Source organism: Leptosomus discolor, chromosome 7 (genome assembly GCF_034619465.1).
Source record: "Leptosomus discolor isolate bLepDis1 chromosome 7, bLepDis1.hap2, whole genome shotgun sequence".
NCBI classification, from domain to species: Eukaryota; Metazoa; Chordata; class Aves; order Leptosomiformes; family Leptosomidae; genus Leptosomus; species Leptosomus discolor.
The window spans coordinates 3,555,504-3,576,285 of record NC_141397.1 but is presented as its reverse complement, the minus strand read 5'-3'; the positions used below and the strand labels follow the sequence as shown (position 1 = coordinate 3,576,285).

The 20,782-nt window shown below is 43.8% G+C and overlaps 1 protein-coding gene across 1 annotated transcript in view; it reads right to left on the bottom strand.

Annotated features, from left to right (window-relative positions):
• The window catches only part of PHF14 (PHD finger protein 14), a 144,667-nt gene extending 128,344 nt beyond the window's left edge, over positions 1 to 16,323 (bottom strand). The window contains exons 1-3 of the mRNA XM_086468151.1: positions 16,158 to 16,323; positions 5,230 to 5,879; positions 376 to 520 (exon numbers count right to left, since the gene is read on the bottom strand). Of these exons, the coding sequence (XP_086324277.1) occupies positions 376 to 520; positions 5,230 to 5,879; positions 16,158 to 16,323 (961 nt within the window). The remainder of the gene's footprint in view (positions 1 to 375; positions 521 to 5,229; positions 5,880 to 16,157) is intronic.
• Between the last annotated feature and the right edge of the window lie 4,459 nt (positions 16,324 to 20,782).

Below are 20,782 nucleotides of genomic sequence, written 5' to 3'. Positions count from 1 at the left end.
ATTAATAAAACCACTTCCTACCTGAAAAGGCATGCTGAACAGCTCCAGAACATTTTAAAACAAAGGGAGTCACATAAATCAAGTAAAAGCCTTCTATGCTTTCGAAGAATGAAAGCCTTCCTTCGATTTCAAGCACTGAAGTAGCCTATCATTATACAAGTATCTAGACCATGTCCTGTCCTGTAGTTGCTTCTATTTGTTTTGCTAAAGTAGAAGATGGATGTTTCACCACTAAAAAAGGATCGATGTAGTATTACAAAGAGCTACCTGCCAGAGTTCAAAGGCTTCGGGCTTTTGTGAAGAAAGCAAGTCAAAATTATATTAAAAGCAAAGCACGTGCTTTCCTCCCGCAAGGAGAATGAAGGGTTGTATTACCTTCATGCACTGTTATTCCACAGTTGTCACACTGGATTATTTCATCAGCATCTTCACTGTTATCTCCAAGACAAACGCAACAAATCAAAATATGGTCCATTTTCTGGGAACTCCAATTTTGAGACTTCTCAAGGATCAAGGAGTCCTAATATTGAAAAACGAAGACACACGGATTATGCCAGGAACTTCGGTTTTATTTAAAACAAACAAAAGTTCTGATAATTTGCTCAATTTTTGAACAAAGAAGATGGGAAGTTACTTTCACAAGACTAAAAGCTTCTTTGTTTTCAAAACAGTCATACACTTCACCTGGAAATGTAAGAGCTGGGAGCAAGGATGGATACAATCTGATCTCAATATACCTACAGATCTGGTACGATCCAAAGGCCAGAGAAGGGTCTTACTTCCTCAGGCAGACACATACATGTCTTTAAACCATTTACGTTCTACAGAAACGAAGAAACACACACACCTGAAATCATTTAAAAGAAAATCAAAACCCCAAGGCCAAAGGTGACCTTCAAATGTCCAAATATTCAGAAAAGTTGCTTCACTTTGTCAAAATCTGCACCTTGCAAAGAAGAAAAAGTAACATGGATCTGAAAAACCTGAAAATAAAAGAGCTAACACAAGCCTGCCGAGTTCTCATGTGAAATACGGCAAATTATCGACTCAGTTCTGTTTTGCTGTAATGCAAATTTACATGTCTCTCTGCAAAACCATATGATTTATTGAAACAATAAGAACTTATTTTCTTGTGATTATATATAGGACTATAGAACAAGTCCATTGCTCTGGTTTGGCAACCTTCAGCGTGAACTACACCACTTAAAAAGAACGTGGCTTTTAATAGGGAATTTCCCTAAAAAACCCCAGAGAAGGGTTTCACAAACCAAATACAGTTGTATGTAAATTTAAACTTTTTCGTAAACACCACTTACACTTCTTATTTTCATTGTGAGACACTGTCTCTTCTGCAAAGTTGCACAGCTTCCATGCATTTTCTTTATTTCGACAGCAAACACAAACATTGAGCTTGAACTACCTCCACTGGCGATATGAAGGTACACAGGGAACCGTGCAGTTAGGCACACTAGTGAAAAACAACCATTGCAGCATAAAGAAATAGTAACAAGTTTCAGAGCAGGCTGACAGCTCAAGCCTAAATGGCATCCATTCAAAATATCACAGACCTGCAAATAGTCCAGAACTGCTGTGATATCCTATCAGAAAAAAAACAAACAAAAAATGAAGGTGAAAGATGCCCTCTCAAACACCTTTTTCTCACGCCAACCCCCCCATTTATGACACAAACCACAGCACCAATATTGTGCCTGTGTAGCTGAAGCAGATAAAAAGTATCACGAATGCTACCTGAAGCAGGTATTCTTCCTCAAGGATAGTAAATTCTCACACTCATCTATGCAATTACTTCATAACAGCCTCTCCATCTGATACAGTTAAGTCCCCGCCCCAAATTTTCAGTGAATCCCTAAGGAAGTCTCTTTGTACCCAGGCAGGTATTTGGAGGGCACAGGGGGGTAAATCTTTGCTTGATTTTAAAGCAAGATAAAGGGGTAAAATAACCTTACCCCCTAAAGCTGCCCTCAAATAGTTTACCTCAAGTAACAGAGGTGGCTTGTGGTAATGGTTTTACCCAGAACAGTCAAACACATACTTCTAGCAGGTAGGAAAGGCTTTTGGATCTCCCACCCATTTTCTCTAAACAATGTAAGGAAACACGACCTGTTAAAAAAACCAAAACAACAAACCCAAACCCTCAGCTAGAAGTAAAAATGAAAGATTGCACAACCATTCACAGGGTCACGCTTGCTTGCAGGAAGGCAACTCATGGTGAAACACGCGAGATGCTGACTTACGGAGCATTTCTTCCAACGTGCTCCTTTTAGGGCAAAGCTGCAAAGCATTTTGAGGAAAGCAAGAAACTTGCACCTTTTTTTTCTTCCAAAAATACCGTGCCCATCATTCCTCATATTGCCCACCTTTAGCTTACATTCACACACGGAGAGGAAAAGGGCAGTGGACACTCCCTAACTCTGGCAGATTAACGGTGCAACGGCACGTCCTTCTCGGGTGCATCTCACAGCTCGACAGAAAGCAGCTTTTTCTGACAGCACTCAAACTGTTATTTGGCTTCACTAACAGAAGTTTAACAAGAAATTTGCGATCTCAACTGTTACAGAAGCCAATGGGCTGGTAATTAAAAAAAAAAAAGGAAGAAACACCTCCCAAACTCAGTATTAGTTTAAATTAAATAAACTGAATTGCACTGCAAAAACAACACTGAAGTGACACTAGCTGTTTAGGCAGTGAGAACATCTGCAAACACGGGCAAAAAAACCCACCAAGCAATGATGGAAGGGCATCAAATCTGGATCTAACGTGAGGTCTCCGTCCAGCATGGTTTACCTTACGTGAAGACAACTAACAGGTCAAACAGAGCAGCAGAGTAACTTTATTTTCGATGTGGACATGGAGAGGGAGCGGCCTGGAACGTGTGCTGCTCTCCCCTGTTGAGTCCGTGCAAGCACCTGAAAGACCCCACGAAGTGACCCTCCTCGTCTAAAGCACGGGGACTTTTATGCAGAGAAGGTAACTGCTGCCAGCTCCTGAACTGGAGGAGTTTGGGAGAATCACTATGCAATTCCCATTTCGGTGGCGTTAACGAAGAACGTGAGCGTTTCAAGCAATATGCCTATATGCTTCTAACGAATTAAAGGAATAAAAAGGGAATTAAAAAATAAAATAACCACCTCGCTGAGAACAGAAGAATCCCATAAAGTGGTAGCAATTATAAAACCAGAAAAGCACCATTTATCTACTAATGATGCTTGACCCTAGACAAGAAAGTTGTTTCTATCCTGTGCTCAACAGAAAAGCACGCTGAAAGTCATTACAGCACAGGTTACAGTGCTGTACACGCAGCCCTCAAAACATTTCTGTGAAATGTCGAAAAATAAAATAAAAATCACACAGAAACAAACCCAGGCAACCTACCCCCAACACTCCCCCCGCAACATCCACCCTCAAAAGTAAGTGAAGGAAAGGAAGGATGCACGTGAAGGACACTGCAACGTGTTCACAGTTCGTTACCTGAGCAGTCTTTCATAAATTAATCATGCATTCGGACATCTGGTTTTCTAAGAACTTTGCTTCTGCAGTGTAATATGATTTTGCTAGATTTGTCTGCTAGACAGGCTTTCTCACTTTTTTCTTCTGTTTTTTACTATATTAGAATATTGTAGAGGTGGAGAGTGTACTGCTATGGTACAGCTGAGTATCAATCTAAAACTTGAGTATCAGTCTACAAACCAGTCTACAGATACTCACTATTGCAAGACCTCTCGTTAAAGACCTGTTCATAAACAGTATTTTGCTCTACATGCAGGAAAGATAAATTGTCAGTTACAAAATTATAATTTGAACTTGGAATTTCCAAATTTTATCTTTTGATCCATGTCCTAAATCGAAGGCAAGAACAGACTCTGAGGTACATCCATATTAAGAAGCTTCACAAAAGATACATCAGAGACAGCTCTGGGTTCCTGAAACAGGCCTAATTTTTCATGTCAATGGAAATTATGGACATATTCAAGGATATATCCCTAAGAATGTAGACTCTCATCTCCATTCTGATATGGGAAATTACTCTGAAAGAAAATTGCCTATCTCTGTTTGAAGTTCTCATCATCGGTACTGGTAGAGCACTTTCAGCTCCTGAGTCAAGAGAATAAGGGGAACACTAGAATTACTGAGCTAGCCAAGGAAAGAAGAGGCCTACACAAAAAGTAAAAAGAAAACAACCCAGAATTATGCTGGGTTTTTTTTCCAATCACAATTATTGCTAGTAATTAAAACAGCACAGTTCATTCGCAATCATATCTATATAAACTACATAAAGTATCTGAAACGGAGACAACCGATTCTTCCAAATACTGTTTAGTTCCCCATCATTTCACACGTTAAAACAAAGATTAAATGGAACAGTAGAACTTTAAATAACGTTATACCACTATAATTTATCCAACGTTACGTTGACATTGCAATTATTTCCTGAAAATTGAACGCAGATTTTACAGCAACTCCTTTCACTTTGTTCAAAATTCTGCTACTGCAGGACACGCAGTCAACCGTCCTGACACCCCAGTATTTTAATTTTTCCACAGGCACAACCTTCAAGGCAACGGCAATTGTGCACAGGGAAAAAAAACTGCGTTACTTTCACATTCTGCAATTGGAAGATATTTATTATAATACTAATAGTTCCCAAATGCTTTTTAGTACTGTAAGAAATTACTTCGTTTGTGAGCATTATAAGCAAACCCAACATAAATGCTCATGATTATCCTATTTGATTCTAAACCTAGTGTGCCTATTTCTTTACTTAGAATTCTTCTATCGGTGAACTTAAGCGTTCTGACCGTGATGTTTGGCACAAAGAAGGCCAGGATAAAGAGTAACCTATTAATTAGCTATTTTGTGAACATGTCACAGATGCTTTTAACTTTAAAACATTACAGGTTATGTAACATTCATGCTAAAACAGAAGTCTCACCAATAGATGCCGATTTGCCTACTGGCCCTCCTGTTTGCTTTAGAGCTAATCCAACCCCGGCTAAAGCCAAGAGGAGTCTCTCTATTGACTTTAGCGGCATTAGATTGGCCAAAGGGTCCCAGCAAGGCTTTTTCCTATGCAGTGACTATTTAGCACAATTCTGGGGCTTCGCTTACTCCTGTAAACACAATTCCAGCCCATCAGTTTAACTTTTCAAATTAACAGGGGAGTAGTTTCCATTTGTCAACAGAGATATGATAGAAAGTGGGTTGCACTACCTCATTACTCTTGCTTTGGGAAAGAGCCAGGCTATCATTTGTCAATTCCTCATCATCTGCATTATTCCTGTTAAGAACTTTACTCTTCTTCTTCTTGGATCCTCCATCGCTAGCCGTGCTGCTGTTATCTTCTTCGTTACCTTCCTCATCGTTGTCATCCTCATCACTGCCACTCCCGTCATCTTCGTCATCCTCGTTATCGCCATCGCTCCCCTCTTTTCGCAGGGCGTTTTTCCCCTTTTTTTTCTCAGCCGTAGGCCGCCAGTCATTGTCATCTTCGCTGTCATAGTCATCCATGTCATTCAGTTCTTCCATCGACACAAAATCCAGCAAAGGTCGGTTCCTGCGCAAATTCCACTTTTTGGGTTCATTTGTTTGCTCATCAGCCACAGCATCAGGTTCAGCTGCTTTCTCCTTCTCTTTCTTCTTTTTCGGCTTTTCTTCTTCATCCTCTTGCTCTTTCTTTTCAGTTTTAATTACCTCTTTGTCTGCTGGTAGCACCTCTTCTTCAGCGGAGCTTTTTGGCTGTGGCTCTTCTACTTTCTTTTCTGCCGGTTCCTCCTCCAAGATATTTTCTTCTGATTCAGTACAGGAACCTTCACCACTGTCCTTTGACGCATCTTCACTCCCATGACCACTTCCTTCAGAATCTGTTGAGCATATGAAAATTTAAAAAAAGTTCCGACACAAACGTACCCCCAAAAATAAAAGCTGTTGAAGCAAGTTGTTAAACAAAAAGAATGATGCATGTTCCTCCCTCATAAGGTATTCCACCTATTTTTTCAGCTGGTGTCCAAATACTGCTATTTCGAGTGGTATGTTGAGAATCTGTTAAACATGAGTGCATTTTAAGATGGCAAAAAAAAGATGGCAGAATCTATTAAACGAACATTAAATGTTCCTTTGAACTCCAGCTCATATTAACAATAAGCAGTAGCATGGAATAATTCCCATGTGAAGTCACATCTTAAAGAAAGAGCATTCCAGCTTTTAATTTCTGGAGGCGTTTTCTAAATCTTCAAAAGAAAATAGCTATCCAATAGAAGAGGTTTAAAATTACAAAATGAAGAGTTTAGGTAACAAGTACTAAAAATAGCATGGATAATCCCACCCCTTCATTTTTAGTACACGATTTTTTTCTGGGTTTGGGAGCTCTTTTAATTTCCAATGTTATTCCACTTACTAATCCCACAGAAGCTATGCCTCATTCTGTGTTGCAGCTGCACAACGCATAAATTCTGACTTTATACCACTCATAGGGTATTGTTCTGTGCGCAGTCACTACTTTCATTAATTAACACAGGCCAACCTGTGCGGTAGAAAAGAATGGAAGAGGATTTGTATGAGAAAAAAAAAAATAAAATCACAAAAATAAGGCATCGGTGCTGTAACATACATGTAAAAACTACTGGAAAAGGTCACACGTGAACTTGTTAGATTTTATAAACATCATCCACCTTGACTATCTCTCATCTTATATGCGTTTACTACTTTTCATTTACAGTATTCATTTTAATGAAGAAAAACTCAGAAAATATTTTGTAAAATTAACAAGAGCAAAATAAAGTTGCTTGACCCAGGGATCAACTAGGCAACGGCTACAGGTTTCAGTTTGTCAGAGCCATCACCAAGCTCTTGAGGCACTGCCACACAGATGCAAAGGAGAAGCCTGTGATCCTTGCAAATTATAAAACCCCTTTAATCGCTTTAATTACCACAGAAGAAAACATACGCTCCACATCGCCTCACACAGAGAATTGCTGTGCTCATCCATCTCTGCACAAAGCCAAACAAACAAACACCGGGGCCGGCGCGCTACGCGCTTCACGGGGCATTTATCTCCACCCCACGCTGCCTATGACCAGCCAGTAACTCGGCTGTTACTTCGATAGAATGGTCAGTTTTGTCTTTTTCTGCATGTACCCATATGTGGAAGTACTTGATGAGGAGATTAAATAATTATCAACAACAACAACAAAAAAATCCATCAGCACTACTATGACTGATCGGGACATTAATGTCATCAGTCCCCTTACAAGCTAACAGAAAGTAATAACTTTCCTGAAGACATTCTAACCTTTAGAGAGCCAGGAAAAAAAATGAGCATGCAGTAACACAAGCTATTGTACAGTCTTTGGAGAAAAGAGTAAGTCAGTCATTTCCCTACGCCTACCAGCCTAATGGTAGTAATGGAATTACTACATAATGAACGTAAAATTTGAAATAGTAGAACACTCTTCGGGCATGCCTAAGAAATAAAAACCAGTATTAACTAATATGCAGTCTAAAAAACTACTTTTAAATTACAATAGCTTTTTTGGGTACATATTCATGGGCCTGTTACAGTGGGTCCACAGAAGAAGCCATAAAAATGGCCAGAGCGTTGAAACACTTCCACGAAGAAAGGCTGAGAGAGTTGGAGTTGTTCAGCCTGGAGAAGAGAAGGCTCCGGGGAGACCTTAGGGTGGTCTTCAGTGCTGAAAGGGGCTGCAGGAGAGGTGCGGAGGGACTCTGGATCAGGGGTGTGGAGACAGGACAAGGGGTAGTAGTTTTAAACTGAAAGAGAGGAGATAGAGATGAGATATTGGGAAGAAATCCTTCCCTGTGAGGGCGGTGAGGCGCTGGCCCAGGCTGCCCAGAGCAGCTGTGGCTGCCCCCTCCCTGGCAGTGCTCAAGGCCAGGCTGGATGGGGCTGGGAGCGACCTGGTCTGGTGGGAGGTGTCCCTGCCCAGGGCAGGGGGTTGGGACTAGAGGATCTTGAAAGGTCCCTTCCAGTATTTGCCAGCTCTCACAAACACTTTACAAGGAACGACTAAAGCTAGACTCTCACACTAGGCATTTATATCATATCACATATCACAATGCCATATGTATGTTTAAAAGCAAAATGAGTTTTTATATCCCATTTCACAGGTTCTGAGCGCCAACACGCACTACTTGTCTCACTGGAAATAAGGCAGTATAGGGTTTTGCCATGTTAAAACTCATTTAACTGGATTTTTAAGTTACATTATTTTCTTTTGGTTTACTTCCCGACCATAACTCCATGACAGCAATTTGTCTGGATATTTTAACCGTGTTGTCCATTTCTAAATATGCTTAAACTTGTTGTGAATTTAAGCTTCACTTCATTTGGAGGGGGGCAATCTTAGTTTGGGTATAGTTTGATCTTTAACAGCACTCTATAAACTACCAGCACTGATTCTCAGGACTACAGCACTCAGAATACTCTCTAGCTGCTTTACGCCATTCACACCATATAAAGCAGAGGACAAACATCAGCTTCATTCACTTCCCTCGTTCAAATTCTCTTTGCCTTCTGCCTGCACGTCATGCCTTGCACTCCCCTTGCTGCAGCCACGTACGCACCAGAGACGCCCATAGTCAGGGCTACCCCTCTTCTGCCTGCACGCACCCACCGCGAGAGGCGCTTTTCTAGAAAGAGCTATTCTGTGATAACAACTATTTTTGCAGGTGCCCTTCTGTCAGATGTGCTTTCAGTTCGGAGGAGGCTGGAGTACACAATTTTCTCCTTGAAAGAAATTCTTAAAGAATGGAGCTTTCAAATTGGCAACCGTATCATGCCGTTTCCCATGGGAGAGAAGTCAAGCTCCTCTCAGTAAAAGATGGGGCCAGATACACCGTCAAATAGTGAAGAATACAGAGTTCCAGTGAGAACAAATATGAGAGATAACAGTTGTGAGAAAGGCAGCATTTATTTCTGTACACCTTGTATCTTTAGCTCTACTGAGCACAACAGCAGGTGGCAGTCAAATCCAAAGAGGATAATTCCGAGAGGAATTCTCCAGGACAGAACATTATGCTCCAGAATTAACATACAAAAAAGTGTAATAAAGAAAAAGTAGTGACTACTTGTTTATCAGGACCATTTTACAAGTAACTTTAAACATGGTACCCCATGACCTGTATTTATTTATTTATTACAGTCTAAGAAAATCCACCTATGCAGAGAGTAAGTGCCACGCTACGTAAGCACCCGGCCACCCGCTCACAGACATCAAGCTGATTCTTCAATGCAGCATTTAGCTTAACAAGCAGCTCTGTGAAAAGCAGCTTTATTGCTTGTTTTTAAGTGAAGTCTGAAGTTAAAGGAAATCACAGACTCGATTTTGGGCTTGCCTCTTCCATTAACGAAACCTAACCAACTCCAGATTGCCAAAGAGAAGCATCTGGAATCACTTTGGAAAGTTGTTTTCAGGTTTTTCCTTTTTTCTTTTTTTTTTCCACTGAGTTCTGGCTGGCTGAGTCTAACCTAAGTGCTCAAAGCTACATACAAAGAACACAATCCAGGGTCCTGGAATGTTGAAAAGCTGGAAAAACACCTGAAAGACTGAGCACGCAACACAGGAAACAACTGCCACGTCTGAAGTTATTCCTACTAAATCACATTCTTCAATAATAACCTACAGGTATCATGTGAGACGTCGTCCAGCCCATGGCGTCCCACACAATACCCTCCTTTTGAGGGTGGGAACAAAAAAACCAGGCTACAGATGAGGTTAATTCTTTTGGAGGTTAAAGCCACTCCATCCCCATCACCCTGTCTAGAGGTCCCTTAGCCTCCTTCTCCCAAACACAAGGCAGACATCAAATCTTTGACGCGGTGACGTGCAATGACCAGGTATCTCTGCTCAAACACCGCATCACCCACCACGTACAATCCCTCAGCCAGGCTGCCTGCGTCCTGACAGGCGGGAAAAGTGGAAAGCACTGCAAAAAGTGTTTGTCCACAACAGCCTCTGTCCCTAAACCTCCTTAGAAGAACAGCACCAGAGTCACAGAAACTCCTCCCCACATGCGCTATACCAAACGTGCGTAACAGCAGCTGTTCTTCCTATACATCTGATCTGGAAGTTGCAACTAAGTTTAAAGATTCCAAAATGCTTCAACTCACTAGAGAGTTCTGCTATTAACCGTGGGATGTAAAAATAAGGCAGGAAAACCCAGATCATACATGGAAAATATGAACTTTTAAGTTGCCAAAGGCAGAGTTGTCTAACTGGTAAAATCCTGATCACATTTGTCCATCAGACCAAAGCCACAGAGGTGCTAAGACCGATACAACCGCACTGAAAGCAAGAACTGAAAAGGCTCAATCACAGATTGGTGATTAATACTTTACTTTCAACACAACTTCAAAAAAAAAAGAGAATCTAACATCAGTTGGGCAGACACCACAGCTTTCTAGGCTGTTTTGCTGACTATGACAGTAAAACATTGGCAGACGACTGGCAATTCAACACAGGTAATGCCAGCAGGTAAAAAAATGGAATTGTCCAAAGTAACATGATTAAGAACATACAAACTAAAACCAACAGAGATTAAGGTATTCCGGCTCCAAGGAGAGAAAAATCACTTCTCAAGGAATGCTTTGGAAAAAAAAAAAAAGTATCTAATCTGTGTTAACTGCAGACTGGGCAGAGTAGAAAATGAAACCGCGCACAGCTCCGCGCTTACACTTGTTTCAGAAGACAAGTATTTAGTTTAACAGAAAAAAGGATGGAAGGGGAACATACATGAAAGTTGTTTAGTAAGCAGTTTCCTCGCTTCTGCACTAGCAGTAATGATATCACACAGCATTTCGGTAGATGTCTGTTCAAGTCGTAAAAGCACTCAAAACTACACGTTGCCAACTTTAACTTGAGTCATCGGGAACTGCCTTATTTACAATGCTATGACACAGATGGAATCGGTTACCCTGCCTCCTCGGGTTGCTTGACATTTCCCAGCTTTCCTGGTTTTAACGTTATCAAACTTCATCGTTTGGGACACACTACTGCATACCCCATGACTTCTCTCAGCAAAGCTGCAGCCCTAAATAATCCATTAAATTGGATTCCCACACAATTATTAATTAGAGAGCTAGAATATGTATTTTTCCAAGAAACACCTAAGTTTCATATCTCGTACAAGGGAAGTGACATCTGGGAGACAGCTGAACGCGTGTCTGGGACACGCTAAGTCCAAGTCCCTGAGGCACTGTGACAAGTACATGCTCAAGAAACACTCGAAACACCCCTTGTTGAGCAAGTCTAGGCTCTCAGAGGTGGCCAGGCTGCCAACAGACCGTCCCAGCAAGCTGGAGCTAATCAAGCACAGAAGAACCTTCTCCATGTGGCAGGAAATACCCAAGAGATGGACACATGCACAAAAAAAGAGGAGATGCAAGAGAAAGTAAAGAAGTAGTAAAGTAGGAGACCACGAAAATCCTGTTCAAGACTGACTGAACAAGGAGAACGACGCTGAAGCGATAAAGGAGGGTTCTGTAAGGGACTGACGGACTGGGAAGACGAGGCACAAGGAGACACAGTAGGGGGAAAACAAAGAAAAATAACCTTATCCCATCACTGAACCCACCGTGCCCAGACACTGGAATGCAAGCCTAGATTCCTGTTACATTCCTCCTCTGCTGCCAGTGAACACACAGAAGAACAGAAATCTCAGTGTTTCCAAAGAGAACAGGAGCTCAAAATGCTCGCCGGTCACTCCACAGTGTTAATTCAAGTGGCAGACATCTGTACAGGTACAAGAGCTCACCTGGGACGAAGATAACCCAAGAGAACATAATGCCCATGTTTTCCATTTTCTCAATGGGGAAAAGCCCTCGGGAATTCCACTCTGAGGGATCACACGTTAACAGTTGCAAAGTCGAGCCTTGCAACCATTGCACTAATTAAGAGTGTGCAATTACGTGACAATTTACTAATGACTAGCTATTCAATGCTTTCTCTTACCTTCACCATCTACTGTAACACACTACAACCTTTCTGTTGCGTATCGCCTAGGTTTATTCTCAAAACCAAACTCACTACTTTCTTCATCAATATTTCAGCAGTGCTTATCACCGCAGCATTTTGGTGTTTCTCAAACATTTCTTTATGTTACAATATCCTGTAGAGAAAAGCAAAAGTGGTATCTCCATCATGCTAAGAGGAAGCAAACCACAAAAAGATAAAGATATTTGCAACTTTTTGTTTCTAGATCGAGTCATAGGTTTTTCAGAATACCCAATATATGCATTTACATAGATCATTACATGTTTTAAACAGAGCTCCTGCTGATCTCAGTTGCAATAACAGCACATAATATTTATGCAAGTCAGGCTCCACGCTCACACCAAAATAAATAATTTACAAAATCTCTAAAACTTTTGAGTCTATGAGACTTGTAGCAGAAGTAGTGACAGAATCCAGCTCTTCAAGGCAGCATTCAGCTAGGCTGGCCTTAGCTACACTGAGAGAGAGAGCCAGTCCTTAAATTCACCCATCATTCTTGTTCAGGGACCACACTACGTTTCTCTGCCTCATTTCCATTTCAGTAGATGAGCTGCCAAAACTGACCGACCTCCCCAGTGACAGAGAAGTGGAAAATCCTTGCTTTAGAATCCTGCTGGGAATTACTCTGCAACTCTACACTGATTTCTGACAGCAGTGTATCTTGAGCTGCTTTAATTAAAGAAAAAAAAAAAACCCAACAAAAAAACCCAAAGAATGGTCTAGTTAACTTAAAAGCAAAACTTCAAATAACTGATCTGCATTGTGAAACTTATTATTTAAAAAATTCAGTTGAGTGTATTATAGTACCGTCACTTCAAGTCACCTATTTGTACGCTCTGACTCCAGAGGGACACGTTTTTTCATTGATCCCACATTAAGATTACATATGACATTCTCACCTAAGGAACAAATTTTTCAAAAGGTTTATTAAAAAACAGAAAAATGCAGTACCTTAAGATAGGGCACTACTACTTTCTATTACACAGAAACAGAGAAGGCATTAAAAATGACTTCATTCAATATTAACATAATGAAAAGCCCACAGGCCAGAAAACTATTTAGATTAAGTAAATTTACATGAAGACAACAGTTCTAAAATCAGTTTCCCTGAAGAGATGTCAGAATGATGAGATCTTTAAAGTGGAAAAGGCAGCAATTTCCTGGTACTGTGACCTACATCCAAAAGAAAAGAAATCAACTACACTGTGAGCAAAGGCCATGTCTCCTATGGAGTTTTTCGGTGGAAATGGGGGTTAGGTGATCAGAAATATTTTCTCTAACGGAAAAAAATTTACCAAGGCATGAGGACTCAATAGAAAAATTCAGAAACGCCGATTCCTGCCTAGAAGCACTTACTACACTCAAATTCGTACTGCATCTCCTATTTCCAGAAATCTGACAGAACAATGAACACCCATAAAAGCTTTAATGTTCAGGGCTCAGTCCCCCTAGACTTGCACAGGGTCATCTACCAGCACGTACCACTTAACATCCTAAAGCTCATACATACGGATGCAACGTAATCCACAGGGACTAAAAACCTTCAGAATACTTTTAATTCAGTATTTAAATAGCCCTTTAACTTTGGGCTTTCAAATTTTTTTTTAATATTTTTTTTTTTAATACCTGTATGTACATTTGTGAATCAAACACACACTGCAGAGCTGTGGCATCCCCATACTTACAGGGTTTTTCTGAGAGCACCAGTAGAATTTATGGTCTTTTTCTTCTTCCTTCTGTCACGTTTATTTCCCTTTGCGAGCAAACCACACCATGAAATTCTGAATTCAAACAAATACTAAATACTGATTTGCAACAGGCTGCACATGGAGAGACCTCTGCGGTCACTGGAAGTAAAAAAAAAAAAAGGAGCAACAGCCCTGACCTTACTGGAGAAACACACATCGTGCTTTGAAGGCTGAATCCACAGTGAAAAAAGGCAAACCTGCTCTCTGTTAGCAACAGTCCAGAATTTGTCTAGTATGTGTACACACATCTTCTTTAGATCTACACACAACTTTGAAATTAGCAATTTTATTTACATGTGTGTGTGTAGAAAAGTCCCTTTACTTCAGCACTTCTTCCATCCAGTTCTAACAGGACAAGGTACAACCAAACTTCAGGCTATGTTACACCAGCTTCATTTTAAGTCAGCACAGATGTTCTGTTTCAAATATCCTGCAACTATTTACATGTAACTTGTATTACACGTACAAAATGTTTTTTTTCTTCCAGCTTAAGAGGTTCTATGTTTAATAACTTTCTATCTCCCAACTTCTCCAAATGCTCACAACTTTCTCCTTTCACACTGACAGTCTCTGTCAAACTCTGCTGCTGTTTCAGTGTTCTCACTGTATTTTAGATTTTATTAAACAGAACACTAATTTCTACTGCAAGTGATAGATACAGGTTCTGAAATGTTTAAAGCAACCCTATACGAGATGTAGGAACACAAAACAGTAATTAGAAAAATATTTTATAAGCAGAACCTGGGTTTTTCTCACATGCTTGTTTCAATTCAGTGTTGCTTTTTTAAGAGAAAACCCATCCAACTTCCTCAAAATGAAACTGAGACTGAAATACTCTCAAGGCTAGACACTGAGACACTGAAACCCCCCCAACGTGTACACAGAATATTCTAAAAGCAAAGAGGATATCAATGACAAATAAATCCTCTGCATTTGGATATAGTTGAGTCTATACTTAGGAAGCTTTATTCACTATCTTTAATTAATGATTGTCTTTTAATCAAATAATATAGTGCTCTGAGTTATGTGTCCACCTCCCATACTCCATTTCTCATTCTCCTTTTCCCTTAAATCCTACACTACTGTCCCAAAACAGGGAGATTTTCTTTGGGAACTAAAAATCATCTCCTATTGATGAACACTTCCTTTACAAAAGGCAGTGCCCTCAACTCAAATGAAAGGATCAAAAATCCCCAAAACAAGATTAAAAAAAGTAAATGAAACAAGCCGCCAGAAATCTTCGCATGAAATTGGTAAGACAACATCAGTTTTGCTCTCTGAAGTCATTGCAGCCTGCTTCTACCAGACCAACCAAGGGAAATATGTCTAAGCTTGGGGAAAAAAGCCCAAGGAACATTAGGGTACACCCTAAAACTGGTGCTAGAGAAATGATTAGTAAGCATTTTTAAGTCCAGTAGCAAGAAGGAGCTTGCCAGATGTTATAAAATAAGCCTTTAAATGAAGGGGGAACATTTTTGCACGATACATTCAGGTGAACACATAGATGAGCATCCTCAGTGCAGAAATAGAAGTTATTCGACCAGCTGTCCTAATGCTTCCCTGACACCTCACGCATCCTGCATCCCTTCGCTTATTTCTCTGAACAGAACATCCCATGTGCAGTTTATTCACGAACATGCTCCTGCCCCTTCTTTCCCTTCCCTCCAAGATACCTGAATTTGTTAATTTTATTTTGGCATCTTGTTTACTTGCAGGTTCTGTGGATGCCCACTGCAGACAGAGCAATCTGCAGGCATAAAAAGGCTGCAGAACAAAAACTCTCCGAGGCAAGGGCTTCCTTCCAGTAGGAAACGCGTACACCCTTCTGCAGAGCTACCTGAATGGGCACCTTCAGCTTGTCTACTGTAAAAAACAATAAAAATCTGAACAATTACCCTTCTGCTTAAGGTTGTCACTCACCAAGAGCAATTAACCTTGAGAAACAGCCAAGTTGTTAAGTCCACAACAAACTATTCCCCAGACTGATGCAAAACGCGATGGCTTTAGAACATCCTTGTATCCATACTAAACGCAGGGAATATTTCAAAAATGATCTCTACATGGAAGGAATAAAAAGCAATAGGTATAGGTAAGGCAGTCAGCACAGAAGCTACGCAAAGCCTCGTGCCAAAACCTGTTTGATAATCATGAGTTTTCTGCTGAGAAAAAAAAACTAATTGCAATTGAGCTATCGCATGGATGTTTTGTCTAATCCGTTGGTTCTCATCCGCAGTAAGAATTTCCAGTTACCCAACAGTCACTGAACTTCAAGTGGCTCCAAGTCCCAACAGCTCACTAACAGCGTCCTGTATGACACCAAATGAGCAACCACAAAACAAAAATGAGATCATTCGGAACCGAGGAGATGAGGAAGCATATTTACCTGAAGCATCTCCAACTTTAAAGTCACTGTCATCAGAGCTATCATAATCTAAAGCTTCCAGCAGCGAAGCTGCCAAAGGCTTCACTTGTCTCCTCTTCGAACTGCGGTCCACTGCAGGGGGAAAAAAAAAAAAAAAAAAAATCATAGTGCTGTTACCAGGCGGCATAATGAGAATTCAGCCTCGTTAAAGACGTTTCAATTAAAAGGAAAGGCGGAACGGCCGTGGCAGGCAGGGGCAGCCCCCGCCACACCGCCCGAAACGACGCGGACGGCGCCGGGGTCCCGCAGCCGGTCGTTCCCAGAGGAGAGGGCGGGAAGGAGGGAGGTATGGAGGGAGGGGAGCGGCGGCACGCACACCGGGAAGGGGCTACCCACAGCTAACCCTGCCCGGCGGAGCAGCGGTGCTCCCTTCAGGCGCCGGGAACCACCACGGCACCGCACCGGCCGCGGCTCCCGGGCACCGACGGGAACCCCGCGTGGGGGGGGGGGGAGGGGGGGTGGGCAAATATTGGGGTTTCCTGAAGACCCCCCGCCCAGGAGCCACCAGCACCTCCGGAGGCAGCGCCTTGGCGTGATCCCCCAGCGATGAGGGCCGCGGGGAGAGAGCGGCCAGGGCCGCGGGGCGCCCGAGGGACGCCGATGAGGCCGCCGGGCGAAGGGGGCGGCCATGGCGGGTACCCCGGCACCTCCCCGGGACGGGGCGGAGAGGGCGAACCGAGCCGCTGCGGATCACTTACTAAAGCCTGCGCGGGAGAGCGGCGGGCGGGCAGGGGCCCTCGGGTGCAGCGCCGCGGAGCCGCCGAGCCCCGGGCCCCTTCCCCAGACAATGGGCACGGCGGCGACCCGGATGCAGACCCCGCGCCCGCCCGCCCGCGGCGGCCGGTCCCGCTGCTGCGCCTGCGCACCTGCCCGCCGCCGGCCCGCGCGGCGCATGCGCGGAGGGGGGAAGGGGGGGGGGGGGGGGGTGGGGGCGCGGCGGGAGGTGAAGCCGAGGAGGGGGCAGTGCCCGTCTTCCGCCCGGCGCTTCCCGCCTGCCCCGGGGCTGAGGGCACGGAGGGCCCCGGCCAGCGCTGCGGTTGATATAAAATTCGGAGCTTCCAAACCCCCTCGCTTTCTAATGCTCCTCACGGAGGTGGGAGGCTGGGTGCCGCTGGGGAAGGATTCCCAGATGCAAACTCACTAACAACAGGGGGTTATCAAGCAGCCATTCTGTATTGCAGCGCTGGGCAGCGCTGGGGATGTTCCACCAGGAGTGCTCCCACGGGTCGGCAAAACACATCGGTTCATGTACACAGAAATCATACAAATCCATCAGATTTCCTGAGAAGGGCTGTCTGAGGGTGATGACTTCCCGGAATTCATCTACGCAGCCCAAGCACGCGCAGTAAATTTAGGGTTAGGGTCTCTTCACCCTCCGGTGGTCGCTCCTAGTCTTCCTCACGCTAGTTGAACCTTCCTTCAGCACAAGCCAGGGCCCCTTTTCTGATGCAACCTCTTGTAACAAGCCCTCGTGTAGATGGTTGCTGGGGTCTCCTTAACACCTGGCACGTGTGTAGGTGGCTTTGCCTCCTTGATATCTGGAGCTTTGTCTTCTTGGTGTCAGGCAAGATGTTGTCTATTTACCAACTTTGCTCATCAAATAGCTAAAACATCCTTGTGGGGAAGGAAAACTCAGGAAAACAAAGACGCAAGCGAAACTAAACAGATCACAGTGAGGCCTTAGTCGGGGATTGTCAGGGTTTCGCTCTTTCAGGGTCTCCCATGGGGGGGGGGGGGGGGGGGGCGGAATACGGGTCGTCCCGGGAGTCAGGAGCACTTGACACAAGGTCTCAGTGCAGGTCCGTTTGTGCTGAGGGTGTTGGTTGTGATTCAGGGTCTCGTTTATGAGGAAAAGTGGCTCCAAAACCAGCATGGCCCTTCCCCTGTGCCCCGTCGTGGAACAGAGCGTCATAAAACTGCTTTTATTTAACGCCTGTTCTAGGAGCCGTGGCCCTGTGGGCTTAGTTGTGTTATAAAACTCTTGTAAAAAAAACAGCAAGCCACTGCATTTGGAAAAAAACAAAACAAAAACACAACACCCAACCAAACAACAACAAAAAAAAAACCCATAAAAACCTAGAGATTGCTGTTTGACCACATCACTGAAAGAGCTAAACCCTGACAATCCCCGACTAAGGCCTCACTGTGATCTGTTTAGTTTGCTTGCGTCTTTGTTTTCCTGAGTTTTCCTTCCCCCACAAGGATGTTTTAGCTATTTGCTGAGCAAAGTTGGTAAATAGACAACATCTTGCCTGACACCAAGAAGACAAAGCTCCAGATATCAAGGAGCCATTAAGGAGCCATCAAGGAGGCAAAGCCACCTACACACGTGCCAGATGTTAAGGAGACCCCAGCAACCATCTACACGAGGGCTTGTTACAAGAGGTTGCATCAGAAAAGGGGCCCTGGCTTGTGCTGAAGGAAGGTTCAACTAGCGTGAGGAAGACTAGGAGCGACCACCGGAGGGTGAAGAGACCCTAACCCTAAATTTACTGCGCGTGCTTGGGCTGCGTAGATGAATTCCGTGAAGTCATCACCCTCAGACAGCCCTTCTCAGGAAATCTGATGGATTTGTATGATTTCTGTGTACATGAACCGATGTGTTTTGCCGACCCGTGGGAGCACTCCTGGTGGAACATCCCCAGCGCTGCCCAGCGCTGCAATACAGAATGGCTGCTTGATAACCCCCTGTTGTTAGTGAGTTTGCATCTGGGAATCCTTCCCCAGCGGCACCCAGCCTCCCACCTCCGTGAGGAGCATTAGAAAGCGAGGGGGTTTGGAAGCTCCGAATTTTGTATCATCACACCCATCCGGGAGCCAAGCATGAAACCTAATGGTGGGAGATGGACGGCAGAGGAGAGCAATGCAGGGCTGTTGCCTTCTGCAAAGGAGTCCCAGCGCATTCCCTGGTGTTTAAAAAAACTGAGGGAACCCTCTGGGTTTTGGCTTTTCCCTCAAATTTGTTTTTAAAGTTAGAAGAACGGGGACACCTTAAAGAACTGGTGCTCTGAGATCCTGGTATGACTTAAGAGCTGGAGGATGAAGAAAGGGGCTGAACGTGAAAGCTCCCAACGGAGCTGTGCAAGCATGGCTGGAAGGTGTTGTGTCTGATGATGGATCCGTGCAAGTCGGGTCAAACTTGTTTTACGCTGAAGCACGGAGGGCACATAAAGTTCGGCACCTATACGGTCCGTGACAAGAGCCTGCGCCGCATCGAGCCCAGCTCTGCCTGTATCGCCCACGCAAGCCTTCCCGGAGCCAAAACTCCTCTTGGTGTTGCCAAGATGGGTCGTGTGTCGCCAGTGTATTGGTCTTCTTTTTTTTAAATAGAGCGCAGAGGTGGCTGGTTGGCTGTCTTGGTTTGAAAGACAGGTGTCTGCGGAGAACGGCAGGATCCTCCCTTGAAATGGAAAGTGCAACCCCCTTCCCTCCAAATTATTATAATTTTGAAATTAACTGGCCTTCAGGCAAAGATATGGGGAATAGGAATAACAGTTCTTTACTTGTATATATATATATATATAACACAAGGCAGGGAAAACCAAACAACCCCCTGGTTTACACTGACAGAGTCAGGAATACAACCTGACACCCTGTTAGGGTGGCAGTAGCAGTCCGATAAGATGCTGGCTGCAGTCCTCCTGAAGCGATGGGTGTAGTTCTGTGGAAGCAGCGATCAGGTAAAAGAGTCTGGTCTTCCTCCGAAGGTCCAGTGGTAGGTAGGTAGCTCTTGTCCTCTGGAACTCCAGTGGGGGGAAAAACTCCTCTGGGAATCCAGTGGAAGAAAAGGCTGCTAGGGTGTTGGAGATCTCAGTTTTTATTTGGCATGGACTGCTTGGCTCCTTCCCCCCCGGGCGGAGCATCTCACCATGGGATGGGGAGTCGTGAGGCAGTTCCTTGATGGGCCATGAACAGGAGATAGCCCAGGAGCGAGTTCTCGATGGGTCAGGCGATAAGGCATTGTTGTGCCCATGAACAGGAGATAGTCCAGAGGAGGGAGGCAGGGAGCACCGCCCCGCCTGGTCTCAACAGCTCCTGAAGATGGTAATAGAATACTTTTTTTTTCCTTTTGGCACATTTTACACTGTAACCTAGGACATCGGCGTACGGTGCAATTACGCACCTGAAATACTTTCAATAAGAATTTCCTGTTTCAGTTATTGAGTATTTCGGAAGGGCAAAAATTGCCAAGGAAAAATTTGAACTGTTTGCTCTGCGCTTGACTCTCCTAGGGTTTTCTGTAGCACCTTATCACATCCGTAGCTGGATGTGCTTACGCTGGCACCTCCTGTTTCCTCCACCAGTTCTTTGGCTGCACAGGTAGCCTGGCTGCACAGTGAACGCTTTCCTGGGCCTGGTTTCGCCAGCCCTGCCAGATAAGCTATCGGCCCTTGCAGTCTTGTCTTTCCTTCAAAACTCTGATCAGCTTCCCTGTTCCCGTAGGAGCTGCATATGCCTTAGCTTTTCACCCCTTAATGTTTTTTTTCCCCCTTTAACTGGCATCCCCATCCTCCCTTCTCTTCACGCACAATTTCGGTCTCAACAGGACAAGCAGCAGGGCTCGGATCCCTTCATCTGCAGGTCCA